Source organism: Ascaphus truei (assembly GCF_040206685.1).
Source record: "Ascaphus truei isolate aAscTru1 chromosome 3 unlocalized genomic scaffold, aAscTru1.hap1 SUPER_3_unloc_10, whole genome shotgun sequence".
NCBI lineage: Eukaryota > Metazoa > Chordata > Amphibia > Anura > Ascaphidae > Ascaphus > Ascaphus truei.
In genome coordinates, this window is record NW_027453822.1 from 205022 (window position 1) to 225714 (window position 20693).

The 20693-nt window shown below is 55.9% G+C and overlaps 1 protein-coding gene across 27 annotated transcripts in view; it reads right to left on the reverse strand.

The window, feature by feature from the left end:
* Nucleotides 1–17321, reverse strand: part of LOC142473318 (FHF complex subunit HOOK-interacting protein 1B-like) — a 128848-nt gene extending 111527 nt beyond the window's left edge. For 26 of the 27 annotated variants that reach the window (XM_075580520.1, XM_075580517.1, XM_075580538.1 and 23 more), the window contains exons 1-2: nt 17064–17321; nt 1771–2163 (exon numbers count right to left, since the gene is read on the reverse strand). In XM_075580520.1, the coding sequence (XP_075436635.1) occupies nt 1771–2163; nt 17064–17201 (531 nt within the window). In that variant the 5' untranslated portion in view covers nt 17202–17321. The remainder of the gene's footprint in view (nt 1–1770; nt 2164–17063) is intronic. The other variant, XM_075580541.1, reaches the window with a different exon arrangement.
* Between the last annotated feature and the right edge of the window lie 3372 nt (nt 17322–20693).

The window sequence follows — 20693 nt, forward strand, 5'->3', positions numbered from 1 at the left end:
ACAGTATGTGCGCGGGAAGGCTGGCACTGGGGTACAGTATGAGCGCGGGAAGGCTGGCACTGGGGTACAGTATGAGCGCGGGAAGGCTGGCACTACACAGGGGTACAGTATGAGCGCGGGAAGGCTGGCACTACACAGGGGTACAGTATGTGTGCGGGAAGGCTGGCACTACACAGGGGTACAGTATGTGCGCGGGAAGGCAGGCACTACACAGGGGTACAGTATGAGCGCGGGAAGGCTGGCACTGGGGTACAGTATGAGCGCGGGAAGGCTGGCACTACACAGGGGTACAGTATGAGCGCAGGAAGGCTGGCACTACACAGGGGTACAGTATGAGCGCGGGAAGGCTGGCACTGGGGTACAGTATGAGCGCGGGAAGGCTGGCACTACACAGGGGTACAGTATGTGTGCGGGAAGGCTGGCACTACACAGGGGTACAGTATGTGCGCGGGAAGGCTGGCACAGGGGTACAGTATGTGCGCGGGAAGGCTGGCACAGGGGTACAGTATGAGCGCGGGAAGGCTGGCACTGGGGTACAGTATGAGCGCGGGAAGGCTGGCACTACACAGGGGTACAGTATGTGTGCGGGAAGGCTGGCACTACACAGGGGTACAGTATGAGCGCAGGAAGGCTGGCACTACACAGGGGTACAGTATGAGCGCGGGAAGGCTGGCACTACACAGGGGTACAGTATGAGCGCGGGAAGGCTGGCACAGGGGTACAGTATGAGCGCGGGAAGGCTGGCACAGGGGTACAGTATGAGCGCGGGAAGGCTGGCACTACACAGGGGTACAGTGTGTGCAGGAAGGCTGGCACTGGGGTACAGTATGAGCGCGGGAAGGCTGGCACTGGGGTACAGTATGAGCGCGGGAAGGCTGGCACTGGGGTACAGTATGTGCGCGGGAAGGCTGGCACTACACAGGGGTACAGTGTGTGCAGGAAGGCTGGCACTGGGGTACAGTATGTGCGCGGGAAGGCTGGCACTACACAGGGGTACAGTGTGTGCAGGAAGGCTGGCACAGGGGTACAGTATGAGCGCGGGAAGGCTGGCACTACACAGGGGTACAGTGTGTGCAGGAAGGCTGGCACTGGGGTACAGTATGAGCGCGGGAAGGCTGGCACTGGGGTACAGTATGAGCGCGGGAAGGCTGGCACTGGGGTACAGTATGAGCGCGGGAAGGCTGGCACTACACAGGGGTACAGTATGAGCGCGGGAAGGCTGGCACTGGGGTACAGTATGAGCGCGGGAAGGCTGGCACTACACAGGGGTACAGTATGAGCGCGGGAAGGCTGGCACTGGGGTACAGTATGAGCGCGGGAAGGCTGGCACTGGGGTACAGTATGAGCGCGGGAAGGCTGGCACTGGGGTACAGTATGAGCGCGGGAAGGCTGGCACTGGGGTACAGTATGTGCAGGAAGGCTGGCACTGGGGTACTGTATGAGCGCGGGAAGGCTGGCACTGGGGTACAGTATGAGCGCGGGAAGGCTGGCACTGGGGTACAGTGTGTGCAGGAAGGCTGGCACTGGGGTACAGTATGTGCGCGGGAAGGCTGGCACTGGGGTACAGTATGAGCGCGGGAAGGCTGGCACTGGGGTACAGTGTGTGCAGGAAGGCTGGCACTGGGGTACAGTATGAGCGCGGGAAGGCTGGCACTGGGGTACAGTATGAGCGCGGGAAGGCTGGCACTGGGGTACAGTATGTGCGCGGGAAGGCTTTTCCAGGCCTGGGGGAGGGGGAAGCGCGAGATGGAGAACGTGTGCCCCACTCACCGGGCAGAAGAAGGAGTTCTCGGTGATGTATCTGGCCATGGTGGGGTTGGCCGAGGACATTGCCATGATAAGGAGCAGGGCATCGCGGGCCTGCTGTCCGATCACCCCCTCGTGGTGGATGAAGGGCACCAGTAGGGAGAAGATGAGCAGGTTGGCGGGGCCATCGTGCCCGGCTGGGCCCTGGAAGAACAGTTCCAGGGTGGAGGGTTGCCGTGCCAGCGACACACACAGCTGGTTCAGTAGCAGCACCAGGTTACTCTCCAGCACGGGCGAGGCTGGGCCGGGCGAGAAGGTGCCTAGCAGGGTGACCAGCGGGCGCAGCACAGGCTGGTAACGCAGAAGGGACTGGCGGGACTGGCTGATCAGCATCTCATACAGCTTCAGCTGCTCCACCTGGAGACAAAGAGTGGTGCTGAGTATCTACAGAAATCATCACGGAGCATCAACATGCTCCACAATGATAGGCTTCTAAGCTTCTATAAAGGTGCTGCAATCTAAAGTGGTGCAGAGTTCTCTACATGTTGTACTGTATAGTGACATTGAGTATTCTTATAATTTCTAGAACACTGACTATAAATGCATGACACTGTGTAATGATACAGAGCCATTCAATACATTAAATATAATAATACTGCATCTTTACTGTATACTCCAACCCTAAAGCGAAGATCTGCTGCTTGGGCTGATCCTGATAAAGGGCGGAACACGTCAGGGCTGTCCTCTTTAACCTCTGCTATTTGCCTTACAGCTCGAATCTCTTGCTGCTTCACATGAGAAATACAGACATTAAGAGCATCCAGATTGGTAGTCACATGATCAAATATACCTTTTCACAGATTATCCTCCCATTCCCCCTCTCGCCTCTCTGACTAATCTCTACAATGATCTTGACTATTATTTATTTTATAAACGCTCAGGTTTTAAAGGTCAACAATAAGTAGTGAATGTTAACACCCCCAATTAAACCATTAAACTTTGGCTCTAGTGAAAATGCCAAGCCCTTAAATACCAAGGCATAAACCTGACAAGAACCCTCTATAAACACAACGTCATCCCTCTGGTACAAACATTACAAAAAGGCCTACACACCTGGAGTGCACACCTGGAGTGCACACCTGGAGTGCACACCTGGAGTGCACACCTGGAGTGCACACCTGGAGTACACACCTGGAGTACACACCTGGAGTGCACACCACATATCTCGGATAGGATCTACTCGATTAAAATGAACCTATTACCCAGACCATTATATTTATTTCAAACCCAGTTCCTTTTAAGGAATTAAAATCCATCCAATCCTCTATATTGCAAAAACACACTGTGCTTACCAACTAACACGGGTGGTGTAGCGAGTCCCTGCCTACTGCGCCAGTATAACGCCGCTCACATCATTCCGTTCATCTCGTGGCATCTAAACAAGGGCCTACAAAGATGGCTGGAACTGGATCCTCAACAGTAGCCCCAATGCCCATTAAAATGCAAGTCTGGTTACCAAAATCCAAGAGATTATCTTGTGATCACCTCCTTCCAACAATATGCCCAAAATATGGGCGTGGAATAAGCAGAAATCTAATAGCTATTACCTCCCAAATCCCCCCTGATCGGAAACACGGCCGCTCAGAAGAGACTTAGGCCGCGCTTATAGTGCCGGCGATGTCGCCCGATAACAAATACATTGCTGCCGCCGCATGCGCTTGTAGAGCACGCGGCGGCGACAAGCAACGGAGCAACGTCGCCGTCGCGAAAACTCGACGCCGGCAAATTGGATTTTTCAAGGGCCGTCCCTTGAACAAATCAAATTGCGGGAATCCTGCGATGCCGCCGACCGGCGAAACATAACTTTCGCCGGTGGCGATGGCGACGTCACCCGTCGTGACGCCGTCGCCGGCACTACAGCCTTAGGCCTGGGACATGGTGCAGGGGGGAGCGCTGGGCAGCGCTGACGCTCATGCTCTCCTGCTCAAGCAGGAGATTTTTCTTGTCCCTGCGTGAGCGTCAGCGAGCGCGCTTGTGTGCCGGGTGGGAGGCGGGCCTGGAGGGGGAGCGGGAGGCGGGGCTAGCGCGTCACATCACGGCGCCGACGTGACGGACTGCCATTGGCTTCTGGCAGCCACGTGACCGGCCCTGCGCTTCCCTCAGCGGCAAAATTTAAACTTGCCCGTCTCCTGCATTTCGACACGCCTCCGCACGCCTGCGGAAGCGCCGTCTAAAGCCGCGCTGATAGGGATAATGTTTCCCCTCAGCGCGCCTCAGCACGGTATTTTTGACCATGTCCGAGGCCTAACAGGGAGCGGCAGATTCAAAATATTCCGAACCAAAAATTCACTCACTGATCAAAAAATCCAATCCTATGAATCGCTCAGAAACAGGCGTCTCTCGGCAGGAAATCTTCCCATATTTACAAATGAAAGGTTTGATAATTGATCTCAGTAAACTACCCCCGCTCTTACCTTCAGGCACACTGTCTAACCGCCAAAAAGGTCTCATTCCAGCTTTGTGTAAAGCATTTTCCCTTCGCGGTTCACAGATATCACCGACATTACGGAAACTCTGGGGATCCGACCTGAGCTCCAGCCCGATATGGTCGGGTGGATGGTATTCCCAGAGAAATTAGCCCATATATTTCCAGGGTCTTCCCTCTTACGTCAAACAAGGATGCGGACTGCGAGTCTCATTTAGCCACATGGAGGGGAACCTGTCCCTAAATAATCACCCTATTCACAAACTGATCCACAGAATCCTAGATATCCATGTTCCTCTTTACTCATGGCTCTTCCTATTAAACAAACCCCTAAAAGACACAGACAAACATACCCCGATATCAATCACTCACGTAACCACAAGATGTGCCTTGGCATCTACTGGTTTATAGAAGGCCTTCCCTCTAGTCACTGAAATAGAAGAGAGAATATGGTACACATTCTCCAAGAAGAAACACGTTTCCTCAATGACTCATGTTCCAAATTCCTACAAACCTGGGAACCATGAATCTGCCGGGACTAAACCTACAAACCTAGGAACCATGGACCTGCCGGGACTAAACCTACAAACCTAGGAACCATGTACCTGCCGGGACTAAACCTACAAACCTGGGAACCATGGATCTGCCGGGACTAAACCTACAAACCTGGGAACCATGGACCTGCCGGGACTAAACCTACAAACCTGGGAACCATGGACCTGCCGGGACTAAACCTACAAACCTGGGAACCATGGATCTGCTGGGACTAAACCTACAAACCTGGGAACTATGGATCTGCCGGGACTAAACCTACAAACCTGGGAACCATGGATCTGCCGGGACTAAACCTACAAACCTGGGAACCATGGATCTGCCGGGACTAAACCTACAAACCTGGGAACCATGGATCTGCCGGGACTAAACCTACAAACCTGGGAACCATGGACCTGCCGGGACTATATCTACAAACCTGGGAACCATGGATCTGCCGGGACTAAACCTACAAACCTGGGAACCATGGATCTGCCGGGACTAAACCTACAAACCTGGGAACCATGGATCTGCCGGGACTAAACCTACAAACCTGGGAACCATGGACCTGCCAGGACTAAAACTACAAACCTGGGAACCATGGATCTGCCGGGACTATATCTACAAACCTGGGAACCATGGATCTGCCGGGACTAAACCTACAAACCTGGGAACCATGCATCTGCCGGGACTATATCTACAAACCTGGGAATCATGGATCTGCCGGGACTAAACCTACAAACCAGGGAACCATGGATCTGCCGGGACGAAATCTACAAACCTGGGAACCATGGATCTGCCGGGACTAAACCTACAAACCAGGGAACCATGGATCTGCCAGGACGAAATCTACAAACCTGGGAACCATGGATCTGCCGGGACTAAACCTACAAACCTGGGAACCATGGACCTGCCGGGACTAAACCTACAAACCTGGGAACCATGGATCTGCCGGGACTAAACCTACAAACCTGGGAACCATGGATCTGCCGGGACTAAACCTACAAACCTGGGAACCATGGACCTGCCGGGACTAAACCTACAAACCTGGGAACCATGGTGTCATGGGAGAGGGCGTTTGGCCCGGTATTAAAGGGGTTACACCCCATTTGGCCACCCCCTGCTCTCACTTGGGAAGCAAGGGGTTAACTGAACTGTGGTCCAGTAATGTGTTTTTACCCTGCTTCCACAACCAAATGTATTTTCCCCTGTAAATGTGTATTGTTCCCATTCCCGTGTTTGCACCAACACATACACTGGGATGGATGCGGGAGGGAAAGGGTTAAGGTTAATTCAGTGTTTATAGCCCTTTGCCCCATTTTGCTGCCTTTTCAGGCTCCAGTTTGCAGCCTCCCATAGGTCGCCATTGCAGCTCCATTCAATCAAATGGCGAATACAGCGGTTTTGGGCCTGTTTCCATCGAAGACCAGTAGGTGGCGTCCGAGAGGAGGAGCGGCGGTTTCCCATTGTAAGTCAATGGGGCCATTGACTTCAATGGGGATTCCTCAACGCCGACCTCCAGGAACGGGTTGGCAGCCATCCAAACCGCAGACCGCAAGAGAGGATACAATGTCTTTAAAAAGAGCTTTTATCACTGAGTTCAAGTTCAACTACAATTGGCGTGGGAACCGTAGGTTCTAGGGCACCGAGAAATAAAATTATTTTTGCCCCTAGCCCTTAGGAACCCCCACACACGACCACCATCGGATCCGGGAATGAGGGACCCACGTAAAGGGTCGCACTCATCAAGAGGGTCGTGCCATTGACTCTAATGGCGGAGCGGAGGTCCCATTGAATCCAATGGCGGCGCTCGCCCATGCATTGCCTATGGCGGCGCCGGCCATTGATGTCAATGGGGAAAAGCCGCGTGGCATTAAAACGGCTAAGTCCGAAAATGTAAAAGTGTGAGTGCATATCTCCGGTTCTGTGAGGACCAGAGGGCTGGGATTTGGGTCGCATGTAGTCACTGTTCCAGCATGACTGCATGGCCACTTCCAGCCCTCTCCGAACAACCAGACGGAGTATGGGCAAATGTAAAAAATTGTGATTTTCCTATAGACTTCAATGGCGGAGTTGCTCCATTGAAAGTCTATAACGGCAGAGCCCATAGACTTCAATGGCGGAGTTGCCCCATTGAAAGACTATAGCGGCGAAGCCCATTGACTTCAACGGCGGAGTTGCTCCATTGAAAGCCTATAGTTGCGAGCCCGTTGATTTCAATGGGAAAGAGTGAAAAGCATAGATTTATTCTTAGAGCGGAGAATCCTGCATTAAAGTAAGAAGGGTTTTAAAGTGTATATGTGTATCTCCGGTTCTGGGGGTCGCAGAGAGCTGAAACTTGGCCACCATGGAGAGTCACCCCCGGCATGAGGGACTGGCAAGTGTCAGCCCACTGGGCCCAGCAGAACGGATTATTTTAATATATGAAGGTATTAAAGTATGAATTGTATTTTGGGTCTGGTATGAAAATTCAGAGCCCAGATGCTATGTTAATGATCCGGATGGGAGACAAATGGTCGATCATAAACTCCTGATCAAAGGCTCCCCCACCCTGCTGGTGTATGCGAGCACAAAGGTAGCAGGACATGGGTACTAGATATTAAGTGTTGTAATTCACACTTAGGAACAAAGGGTATCCTGGCAAAGCCAGACTTTAAGACGCCAGGCTTGTGGGAGGGGGGCTGAGGAAATAAGCCCCCTGATTAGAAAATTACCCACCCAGTGGGCAGGGATTACGGTGCCCCTCAGGTGAGGTGGCAAGGAGAGATTGGGTGCAGGTCATTGTTCTCCAATGGCCTGCACTCAACAATAAAGTATAGGAATGGAATTGCATATAAACCAGTGTCCATCCTATACTCAGTTGTTCGTGATTCGTGTTTTTCGTGACTTCAAGTTTACCAACTATTTGATGCCTGATGAATTGCTAATCCTGGTTCCTGATTACTTCATCATCCCCATTTCTGAGTAAGTGTCTATATTTTGCCTGTTATTTGTATATCTTGTGTGTTCACTTCTTTAAGGAATAAACTATATTTATTTATATCTAAGTCGTGTTCAATTCAACCCAGTTATTTGATGTATATTATATCCTATCACAAGTTCCCGTGACACATGGATCTGCCGGGACTAAACCTACAAACCTGGGAACCATGGATCTGCCGGGACTAAACCTACAAACCTGGGAACCATGGACCTGCCGGGACTAAACCTACAAACCTGGGAACCATGGATCTGCCGAGACTAAACCTACAAACCTGGGAACCATGGATCTGCCAGGACTAAACCTACAAACCTGGGAACCATGGATCTGCCGGGACTAAACCTACAAACCTGGGAACCATGGATCTGCCGGGACTAAACCTACAAACCTGGGAACCATGGACCTGCCGGGACTAAACCTACAAACCTGGGAACCATGGATCTGCCGGGACTAAACCTACAAACCTGGGAACCATGGATCTGCCGGGACTAAACCTACAAACCTGGGAACCATGGATCTGCCGGGACTAAACCTACAAACCTGGGAACCATGGATCTGCCGGGACTAAACCTACAAACCTGGGAACCATGGATCTGCAAGGACGAAATCTACAAACCTGGGAACCATGGATCTGCCGGGACTAAACCTACAAACCTGGGAACCATGGATCTCCCGGGACTAAACCTACAAACCTGGGAACCATGGATCTGCCAGGACGAAATCTACAAACCTGGGAACCATGGATCTGCCGGGACTAAACCTACAAACCTGGGAACCATGGATCTGCCGGGACTAAACCTACAAACCTGGGAACCATGGATCTCCCGGGACGAAATCTACAAACCTGGGAACCATGGATCTGCCGGGACTAAACCTACAAACCTGGGAACCATGGATCTGCCGGGACTAAACCTACAAACCTGGGAACCATGGATCTGCCGGGACTAAACCTACAAACCTGGGAACCATGGATCTGCCGGGACTAAACCTACAAACCTGGGAACCATGGATCTGCCGGGACTAAACCTACAAACCTGGGAACCATGGATCTGCCGGGACTAAACCTACAAACCTGGGAACCATGGACCTGCCGGGACTAAACCTACAAACCTGGGAACCATGGATCTGCCGGGACTAAACCTACAAACCTGGGAACCATGGATCTGCCGGGACTAAACCTACAAACCTGGGAACCATGGATCTGCCGGGACTAAACCTACAAACCTGGGAACCATGGATCTGCCGGGACTAAACCTACAAACCTGGGAACCATGGATCTGCCGGGACTAAACCTACAAACCTGGGAACCATGGACCTGCCGGGACTAAACCTACAAACCTGGGAACCATGGACCTGCCGGGACTAAACCTACAAACCTGGGAACCATGGATCTGCCGGGACTAAACCTACAAACCTGGGAACCATGGACCTGCCGGGACTACACCTACAAACCTGGGAACCATGGATCTGCCGGGACTAAACCTACAAACCTGGGAACCATGGATCTGCCGGGACTAAACCTACAAACCTGGGAACCATGGACCTGCCGGGACTAAACCTACAAACCTGGGAACCATGGATCTGCCGGGACTAAACCTACAAACCTGGGAACCATGGATCTGCCGGGACTAAACCTACAAACCTGGGAACCATGAATCTGCCGAGACTAAACCTACAAACCTGGGAACCATGGACCTGCCGGGACTAAAGCTACAAACCTGGGAACCATGGATCTGCCGGGACTAAAGCTACAAACCTGGGAACCATGAATCTGCCGAGACTAAACCTACAAACCTGGGAACCATGGACCTGCCGGGACTAAACCTACAAACCTGGGAACCATGGATCTGCCGGGACTAAAGCTACAAACCTGGGAACCATGGATCTGCCGGGACTAAACCTACAAACCTGGGAACCATGGATCTGCCAGGACGAAATCTACAAACGTGGGAACCATGGACCTGCCGGGACTAAACCTACAAACCTGGGAACCATGGATCTTCCAGGACTAAACCTACAAACCTGGGAACCATGGATCTGCCGGGACTAAACCTACAAACCTGGGAACCATGGACCTGCCGGGACTAAACCTACAAACCTGGGAACCATGGATCTGTCAGGACTAAACCTACAAACCTGGGAACCATGGATCTGCCGGGACTACACCTACAAACCTGGGAACCATGGATCTGCCGGGACGAAATCTACACTCTGCCCTATTCTCACCGTTTCTATCCCATAAACTTTAAGGCAACAACCGGGAGACCAGTGTCCGCATTGTCTCGGAGAGTCTCTATGATGTGTTACATAAAAGGTGTTGGTGTGATGTCACAAAGCAGCAGGGTGAGGAAATACAGACGGGGTTACAATGTGATGTCACAGAGCAGCAGGATGAGGACACACAGAAAGTGTTACAGTGTGATGTCACAGAGCAGCAGGATGAGGAAGGGTTACAGTGTGATGTAACAGAGAAGCAGGATGAGGAAGGGTTACAGTGTGATGTCACAGAGCAGCAGGATGAGGAAGGTTCAGTGTGATGTCACAGAGCAGCAGGATGAGGAAGGGTTACAGTGTGATGTCACAGAGCAGCAGGATGAGGAAGGGTCAGTGTGATGTCACAGAGCAGCAGGATGAGGAAGGGTTACAGTGTGATGTCACAGAGCAGCAGGATGAGGAAGGGTCAGTGTGATGTCACAGTGCAGCAGGATGAGGAAGGGTTACAGTGTGATGTCACAGAGCAGCAGGATGAGGAAGGGTTACAGTGTGATGTCACAGAGCAGCAGGATGAGGAAGGGTTACAGTGTGATGTCACAGTGCAGCAGGATGAGGAAGGGTTACAGTGTGATGTCACAGAGCAGCAGGATGAGGAAGGGTTACAGTGTGATGTCACAGAGCAGCAGGATGAGGAAGGGTTACAGTGTGATGTCACAGAGCAGCAGGGTGAGGAAGGGTCACAGTGTGATGTCACAGTGCAGCAGGATGAGGAAGGGTCACAGTGTGATGTCACACCGCAGCAGGGTGAGGAAGGGTCACAGTGTGATGTCACAGAGCGGCAGGATGAGGAAGGGTTAGTGTGATGTCACAGAGCAGCAGGATGAGGAAGGGTCACAGTGTGATGTCACAGAGCGGCAGGATGAGGAAGGGTTAGTGTGATGTCACAGTGCAGCAGGATGAGGAAGGGTTAGTGTGATGTCACAGAGCAGCAGGATGAGGAAGGGTCACAGTGTGATGTCACAGAGCAGCAGGATGAGGAAGGGTTAGTGTGATGTCACAGAGCAGCAGGATGAGGAAGGGTTACAGTGTGATGTCACAGAGCAGCAGGATGAGGAAGGGTTACAGTGTGATGTCACAGAGCAGCAGGTTGAGGAAGGGTCACAGTGTGATGCCACAGAGCAGCAGGGTTAGGAAGGGTTAGTGTGATGTCACAGAGCAGCAGGATGAGGAAGGGTTACAGTGTGATGTCACAGAGCAGCAGGATGAGGAAGGGTTACAGTGTGATGTCACAGAGCAGCAGGTTGAGGAAGGGTCACAGTGTGATGTCACAGAGCAGCAGGATGAGGAAGGGTTAGTGTGATGTCACAGAGCAGCAGGATGAGGAAGGGTTACAGTGTGATGTCACAGAGCAGCAGGGTTAGGAAGGGTGACAGTGTGATGTCACAGTGCAGCAAGATGAGGGTTACAGTGTGATGTCACAGTGCAGTAGGATGAGGAAGGGTTACAGTGTGATGTCACAGAGCAGCAGGATGAGGAAGGGTCACAGTGTGATGTCACAGAGCAGCAGGATGAGGAAGGGTTACAGTGTGATGTCACAGAGCAGCAGGATGAGGAAGGGTCACAGTGTGATGTCACAGAGCAGCAGGATGAGGAAGGGTTACAGTGTGATGTCACAGAGCAGCAGGATGAGGAAGGGTCACAGTGTGATGTCACAGAGCAGCAGGATGAGGAAGGGTTACAGTGTGATGTCACAGAGCAGCAGGATGAGGAAGGGTCACAGTGTGATGTCACCGTGTAGCAGGATGAGGAAGGGTTACAGTGTGATGTCACAGAGCAGCAGGGTGAGGAAGGGTCACAGTGTGATGTCACAGAACAGCAGGATGAGGAAGGGTCACAGTGTGATGTCACACAGCAGCAGGGTGAGGAAGGGTCACAGTGTGATGTCACAGAGCAGCAGGATGAGGAAGGGTCACAGTGTGATGTCAGAGCAGCAGGATGAGGAAGGGTCACAGTGTGATGTCACAGAGCAGCAGGATGAGGAAGGGTTAGTGTGATGTCACAGAGCAGCAGGATGAGGAAGGGTTAGTGTGATGTCACAGTGTAGCAGGATGAGGAAGGGTCACAGTGTGATGTCACAGAGCAGCAGGATGAGGAAGGGTTAGTGTGATGTCACAGAGCAGCAGGATGAGGAAGGGTTACAGTGTGATGTCACAGAGCAGCAGGATGAGGAAGGGTTACAGTGTGATGTCACAGAGCAGCAGGTTGAGGAAGGGTCACAGTGTGATGCCACAGAGCAGCAGGGTTAGGAAGGGTTAGTGTGATGTCACAGAGCAGCAGGATGAGGAAGGGTTACAGTGTGATGTCACAGAGCAGCAGGATGAGGAAGGGTTACAGTGTGATGTCACAGAGCAGCAGGTTGAGGAAGGGTCACAGTGTGATGTCACAGAGCAGCAGGATGAGGAAGGGTTAGTGTGATGTCACAGAGCAGCAGGATGAGGAAGGGTTACAGTGTGATGTCACAGAGCAGCAGGGTTAGGAAGGGTGACAGTGTGATGTCACAGTGCAGCAAGATGAGGGTTACAGTGTGATGTCACAGTGCAGTAGGATGAGGAAGGGTTACAGTGTGATGTCACAGAGCAGCAGGATGAGGAAGGGTCACAGTGTGATGTCACAGAGCAGCAGGATGAGGAAGGGTTACAGTGTGATGTCACAGAGCAGCAGGATGAGGAAGGGTCACAGTGTGATGTCACAGAGCAGCAGGATGAGGAAGGGTTACAGTGTGATGTCACAGAGCAGCAGGATGAGGAAGGGTCACAGTGTGATGTCACAGAGCAGCAGGATGAGGAAGGGTTACAGTGTGATGTCACAGAGCAGCAGGATGAGGAAGGGTCACAGTGTGATGTCACCGTGTAGCAGGATGAGGAAGGGTTACAGTGTGATGTCACAGAGCAGCAGGGTGAGGAAGGGTCACAGTGTGATGTCACAGAACAGCAGGATGAGGAAGGGTCACAGTGTGATGTCACACAGCAGCAGGGTGAGGAAGGGTCACAGTGTGATGTCACAGAGCAGCAGGATGAGGAAGGGTCACAGTGTGATGTCAGAGCAGCAGGATGAGGAAGGGTCACAGTGTGATGTCACAGAGCAGCAGGATGAGGAAGGGTTAGTGTGATGTCACAGAGCAGCAGGATGAGGAAGGGTTAGTGTGATGTCACAGTGTAGCAGGATGAGGAAGGGTCACAGTGTGATGTCACAGAGCAGCAGGATGAGGAAGGGTCACAGTGTGATGTCACAGAGCAGCAGGATGAGGAAGGGTTAGTGTGATGTCACAGAGCAGCAGGATGAGGAAGGGTTACAGTGTGATGTCACAGAGCAGCAGGATGAGGAAGGGTTAGTGTGATGTCACAGAGCAGCAGGGTGAGGAAGGGTTACAGTGTGATGTCACAGAGCAGCAGGGTGAGGAAGGGTTAGTGTGATGTCACAGAGCAGCAGGGTGAGGAAGGGTCAGTGTGATGTCACAGAGCAGCAGGGTGAGGAAGGGTTAGTGTGATGTCACAGAGCAGCAGGTTGGGGAAGGGTTAGTGTGATGTCACAGAGCAGCAGGGTGAGGAAGGGTTAGTGTGATGTCACAGAGCAGCAGGGTGGGGAAGGGTTAGTGTGATGTCACAGAGCAGCAGGGTGAGGAAGGGTTAGTGTGATGTCACAGAGCAGCAGGTTGAGGAAGGGTCAGTGTGATGTCACAGAGCAGCAGGGTGAGGAAGGGTTAGTGTGATGTCACAGAGCAGCAGGATGAGGAAGGGTTAGTGTGATGTCACAGAGCAGCAGGTTGAGGAAGGGTCAGTGTGATATCACAGAGCAGCAGGGTGAGGAAGGGTCAGTGTGATGTCACAGAGCAGCAGGATGAGGAAGGGTCAGTGTGATGTCACAGAGCAGCAGGATGAGGAAGGGTCACAGTGTGATGTCACAGAGCAGCAGGATGAGGAAGGGTCACAGTGTGATGTCACAGAGCAGCAGGATGAGGAAGGGTTAGTGTGATGTCACAGAGCAGCAGGGTGAGGAAGGGTTACAGTGTGATGTCACAGAGCAGCAGGATGAGGAAGGGTCAGTGTGATGTCACAGAGCAGCAGGGTGAGGAAGGGTCAGTGTGATGTCACAGAGCAGCAGGATGAGGAAGGGTCAGTGTGATGTCACATAGCAGCAGGATGAGGAAGGGTCACAGTGTGATGTCACAGAGCAGCAGGATGAGGAAGGGTTACAGTGTGATGTCACAGAGCAGCAGGATGAGGAAGGGTTACAGTGTGATGTCACAGAACAGCAGGATGAGGAAGGGTCACAGTGTGATGTCACACAGCAGCAGGGTGAGGAAGGGTTAGTGTGATGTCACAGAGCAGCAGGGTGAGGAAGGGTTAGTGTGATGTCACAGAGCAGCAGGGTGAGGAAGGGTCAGTGTGATGTCACAGAGCAGCAGGGTGAGGAAGGGTTAGTGTGATGTCACAGAGCAGCAGGATGAGGAAGGGTTACAGTGTGATGTCACAGAGCAGCAGCATGAGGAAGGGTCAGTGTGATGTCACAGAGCAGCAGGGTGAGGAAGGGTTACAGTGTGATGTCACAGAGCAGCAGGATGAGGAAGGGTTACAGTGTGATGTCACAGAGCGGCAGCATGAGGAAGGGTCAGTGTGATGTCACAGAGCAGCAGGGTGAGGAAGGGTTACAGTGTGATGTCACAGAGCAGCAGGATGAGGAAGGGTTACAGTGTGATGTCACATAGCAGCAGGATGAGGAAGGGTTAGTGTGATGTCACAGAGCAGCAGGATGAGGAAGGGTCACAGTGTGATGTCACAGAGCAGCAGGATGAGGAAGGGTCACAGTGTGATGTCACATAGCAGCAGGATGAGGAAGGGTTAGTGTGATGTCACAGAGCAGCAGGGTGAGGAAGGGTTAGTGTGATGTCACAGAGCAGCAGGATGAGGAAGGGTCACAGTGTGATGTCACAGAGCAGCAGGGTGAGGAAGGGTCACAGTGTGATGTCACAGAGCAGCAGGGTGAGGAAGGGTTAGTGTGATGTCACAGAGCAGCAGGATGAGGAAGGGTCACAGTGTGATGTCACAGAGCAGCAGGGTGAGGAAGGGTTAGTGTGATGTCACAGAGCAGCAGGGTGAGGAAGGGTTACAGTGTGATGTCACAGAGCAGCAGGGTGAGGAAGGGTTAGTGTGATGTCACAGTGCAGCAGGGTGAGGAAGGGTTACAGTGTGATGTCACAGAGCAGCAGGTTGAGGAAGGGTCAGTGTGATGTCACAGAGCAGCAGGATGAGGAAGGGTCAGTGTGATGTCACAGAGCAGCAGGATGAGGAAGGGTCACAGTGTGATGTCACAGAGCAGCAGGATGAGGAAGGGTTACAGTGTGATGTCACAGAGCAGCAGGGTGAGGAAGGGTTAGTGTGATGTCACAGAGCAGCAGGGTGAGGAAGGGTTACAGTGTGATGTCACAGAGCAGCAGGGTGAGGAAGGGTTAGTGTGATGTCACAGAGCAGCAGGATGAGGAAGGGTCACAGTGTGATGTCACAGAGCAGCAGGGTGAGGAAGGGTTAGTGTGATGTCACAGAGCAGCAGGGTGAGGAAGGGTTACAGTGTGATGTCACAGAGCAGCAGGGTGAGGAAGGGTTAGTGTGATGTCACAGAGCAGCAGGGTGAGGAAGGGTTACAGTGTGATGTCACAGAGCAGCAGGTTGAGGAAGGGTCAGTGTGATGTCACAGAGCAGCAGGATGAGGAAGGGTCAGTGTGATGTCACAGAGCAGCAGGATGAGGAAGGGTCACAGTGTGATGTCACAGAGCAGCAGGATGAGGAAGGGTTACAGTGTGATGTCACAGAGCAGCAGGATGAGGAAGGGTTACAGTGTGATGTCACAGAGCAGCAGGATGAGGAAGGGTCACAGTGTGATGTCACAGAGCAGCAGGATGAGGAAGGGTTACAGTGTGATGTCACAGAGCAGCAGGATGAGGAAGGGTTACAGTGTGATGTCACAGAGCAGCAGGGTGAGGAAGGGTTAGTGTGATGTCACAGAGCAGCAGGGTGAGGAAGGGTCAGTGTGATGTCACAGAGCAGCAGGGTGAGGAAGGGTTAGTGTGATGTCACAGAGCAGCAGGGTGAGGAAGGGTCAGTGTGATGTCACAGAGCAGCAGGGTGAGGAAGGGTCAGTGTGATGTCACAGTGCAACAGGATGAGGAAGGGTCAGTGTGATGTCACAGAGCAGCAGGATGAGGAAGGGTTAGTGTGATGTCACAGTGCAGCAGGATGAGGAAGGGTTACAGTGTGATGTCACAGAGCAGCAGGGTGAGGAAGGGTCACAGTGTGATGTCACAGAGCAGCAGGGTGAGGAAGGGTCACAGTGTGATGTCACAGAGCAGCAGGATGAGGAAGGGTTACAGTGTGATGTCACAGAGCAGCAGGATGAGGAAGGGTCACAGTGTGATGTCACAGAGCAGCAGGATGAGGAAGGGTCACAGTGTGATGTCACAGAGCAGCAGGATGAGGAAGGGTCACAGTGTGATGTCACAGAGCAGCAGGATGAGGAAGGGTTACAGTGTGATGTCACAGAGCAGCAGCATGAGGAAGGGTCAGTGTGATGTCACAGAGCAGCAGGGTGAGGAAGGGTCAGTGTGATGTCACAGTGCAGCAGGATGAGGAAGGGTTAGTGTGATGTCACAGAGCAGCAGGGTGAGGAAGGGTTAGTGTGATGTCACAGAGCAGCAGGGTGAGGAAGGGTCAGTGTGATGTCACAGAGCAGCAGGGTGAGGAAGGGTTACAGTGTGATGTCACAGAACAGCAGCATGAGGAAGGGTCAGTGTGATGTCACAGAGCAGCAGGATGAGGAAGGGTCAGTGTGATGTCACAGAGCAGCAGGGTGTGGAAGGGTCAGTGTGATGTCACAGAGCAGCAGGGTGAGGAAGGGTCAGTGTGATGTCACAGAGCAGCAGGATGAGGAAGGGTCAGTGTGATGTCACAGAGCAGCAGCATGAGGAAGGGTTACAGTGTGATGTCACAGAGCAGCAGGGTGAGGAAGGGTCAGTGTGATGTCACACAGTGATCTGGTTCCGAGCTGTCACAGGACCTTCTTTTCCTCGGTGAAGTCTCTCTGCAGATGCCACCGGAGCAGCCTCTCCAGTATCCCCTCCGATGCCACGTATGCCAGTATCGGGCCCGGCTCCTCCCCGTCGCGCGGACGCTCCTCTGCCAGCAGGTTCAGCATCTGGTACGTGTTGTTGCGCACACAGCTCAGGTCATCGGCTGTTACCGTGTCGGTGGCGGGGCCGTGCCGACCCAGAATCCTCAGCACCTGGGCGAAGAAAACCCCACATTATACAGCCTGTCCAGGTAATGGTAATAGTAATGGAATGCTGCGAGGGTTCTTACAATGTTAATCCACACCCACCTCTGTCCCGCGCACCCCCACCTCTGTCCCGCGCACCCCCACCTCTGTCCCGCGCACCCCCACCTCTGTCCCGCGCACCCCCACCTCTGTCCCGCCCACACCCACCTCTGTCCCGCGCACACCCACCTCTGTCCCGCGCACACCCACCTCTGTCCCGCGCACCCCCACCTCTGTCCCGCGCACCCCCACCTCTGTCCCGCCCACACCCAGCTCTGTCCCGCCCACACCCAGCTCTGTCCCGCGCACACCCACCTCTGTCCCGCGCACACCCACCTCTGTCCCGCGCACACCCACCTCTGTCCCGCGCACACCCACCTCTGTCCCGCGCACACCCACCTCTGTCCCGCGCACACCCACCTCTGCCCCGCGCACACCCACCTCTGTCCCGCGCACACCCACCTCTGTCCCGCGCACACCCACCTCTGTCCCCCCCCGCACCCACCTCTGTCCCCGCCCGCACCCACCTCTGTCCCGCGCGCACCCACCTCTGTCCCGCGCGCACCCACCTCTGTCCCGCGCTCACCCACCCCTGTCCCGCCCACACCCACCTCTGTCCCGCGCACACCCACCTCTGTCCCGCCCGCACCCACCTCTGTCCCGCCCGCACCCACCTCTGTCCCGTCCGCACCCACCTCTGTCCCGTCCGCACCCACCTCTGTCCCGCCCGCACCCACCTCTGTCCCGCCCGCACCCACCTCTGTCCCGCCCGCACCCACCTCTGTCCCGCGCGCACACACCTCTGTCCCGCGCGCACACACCTCTGTCCCGCGCGCACACACCTCTGTCCCGCGCGCACCCACCTCTGTCCCGCGCGCACCCACCTCTGTCCCGCGCGCACCCACCTCTGTCCCGCGCGCACCCACCTCTGTCCCGCGCGCACCCACCTCTGTCCCGCCCCCACCCACCTCTGTCCCGCCCCCACCCACCTCTGTCCCGCCCCCACCCACCTCTGTCCCGCCCACACACACCTCTGTCCCGCCCACACACACCTCTGTCCCGCCCACACACACCTCTGTCCCGCCCACACACACCTCTGTCCCGCCCACACACACCTCTGTCCCGCCCACACACACCTCTGTCCCGCCCACACCCACCTCTGTCCCGCCCACACCCACCTCTGTCCCGCCCACACCCACCTCTGTCCCGCCCACACCCACCTCTGCCCCCCCCGCACCCACCTCTGCCCCCCCCGCACCCACCTCTGTCCCCGCCCGCACCCACCTCTGTCCCGCGCGCACCCACCTCTGTCCCGCGCGCACCCACCTCTGTCCCGCGCTCACCCACCCCTGTCCCGCCCACACCCACCTCTGTCCCGCGCACACCCACCTCTGTCCCGCCCGCACCCACCTCTGTCCCGCCCGCACCCACCTCTGTCCCGTCCGCACCCACCTCTGTCCCGTCCGCACCCACCTCTGTCCCGCCCGCACCCACCTCTGTCCCGCCCGCACCCACCTCTGTCCCGCCCGCACCCACCTCTGTCCCGCGCGCACACACCTCTGTCCCGCGCGCACACACCTCTGTCCCGCGCGCACACACCTCTGTCCCGCGCGCACCCACCTCTGTCCCGCGCGCACCCACCTCTGTCCCGCGCGCACCCACCTCTGTCCCGCGCGCACCCACCTCTGTCCCGCGCGCACCCACCTCTGTCCCGCCCCCACCCACCTCTGTCCCGCCCCCACCCACCTCTGTCCCGCCCACACACACCTCTGTCCCGCCCACACACACCTCTGTCCCGCCCACACACACCTCTGTCCCGTCCACACACACCTCTGTCCCGCCCACACACACCTCTGTCCCGCCCACACACACCTCTGTCCCGCCCACACCCACCTCTGTCCCGCCCACACCCACCTCTGTCCCGCCCACACCCACCTCTGTCCCGCCCACACCCACCTCTGTCCCGCCCACACCCACCTCTGTCCCGCGCACACCCACCTCTGTCCCGCGCACACCCACCTCTGTCCCGCGCACACCCACCTCTGTCCCGCGCACACCCACCTCTGTCCCGCGCACACCCACCTCTGTCCCGCGCACACCCACCTCTGTCCCGCGCACACCCACCTCTGTCCCGCGCACACCCACCTCTGTCCCGCGCACACCCACCTCTGTCCCGCGCACACCCACCTCTGTCCCGCGCACACCCACCTCTGTCCCGCGCACACCCACCTCTGTCCCGCGCACACCCACCTCTGTCCCGCGCACACCCACCTCTGTCCCGCGCACACCCACCTCTGCCCCGCGCACACCCACCTCTGCCCCGCCCACACCCACCTCTGCCCCGCCCACACCCACCTCTGCCCCGCCCACACCCACCTCTGCCCCGCCCACACCCACCTCTGCCCCGCCCACACCCACCTCTGCCCCGCCCACACCCACCTCTGCCCCGCCCACACCCACCTCTGTCCCGCGCACACCCAGCTCTGTCCCGCGCACACCCAGCTCTGTCCCGCGCACACCCAGCTCTGTCCCGCGCACACCCAGCTCTGTCCCGCGCACACCCAGCTCTGTCCCGCGCACACCCAGCTCTGTCCCGCGCACACCCACCTATGTCCCGCGCACACCCACCTATGTCCCGCGCACACCCAGCTCTGTCCCGCGCACACCCAGCTCTGTCCCGCGCACACCCACCTCTGTCCCGCCCACACCCACCTCTGTCCCGCCCACACCCACCTCTGTCCCGCCCACACCCACCTCTGTCCCGCCCACACCCACCTCTGTCCCGCCCACACCCAGCTCTGTCCCGCGCACACCCAGCTCTGTCCCGCGCACACCCAGCTCTGTCCCGCGCACACCCACCTATGTCCCGCGCACACCCACCTATGTCCCGCGCACACCCAGCTCTGTCCCGCCCACACCCAGCTCTGTCCCGCGCACACCCAGCTCTGTCCCGCGCACACCCACCTCTGTCCCGCCCACACCCACCTCTGTCCCGCCCACACCCACCTCTGTCCCGCCCACACCCACCTCTGTCCCGCCCACACCCACCTCTGTCCCGCCCACACCCACCTCTGTCCCGCCCACACACACCTCTGTCCCGCCCACACCCACCTCTGTCCCGCCCACACCCACCTCTGTCCCGCCCACACCCACCTCTGTCCCGCCCACACCCACCTCTGTCCCGCCCACACCCACCTCTGTCCCGCCCACACCCACCTCTGTCCCGCCCACACCCACCTCTGTCCCGCCCACACCCACCTCTGTCCCGCCCACACCCACCTCTGTCCCGCCCACACCCACCTCTGCCCAGCGCACACCCACCTCTGCCCAGCGCACACCCACCTCTGCCCCGCGCACAACCACCTCTGCCCA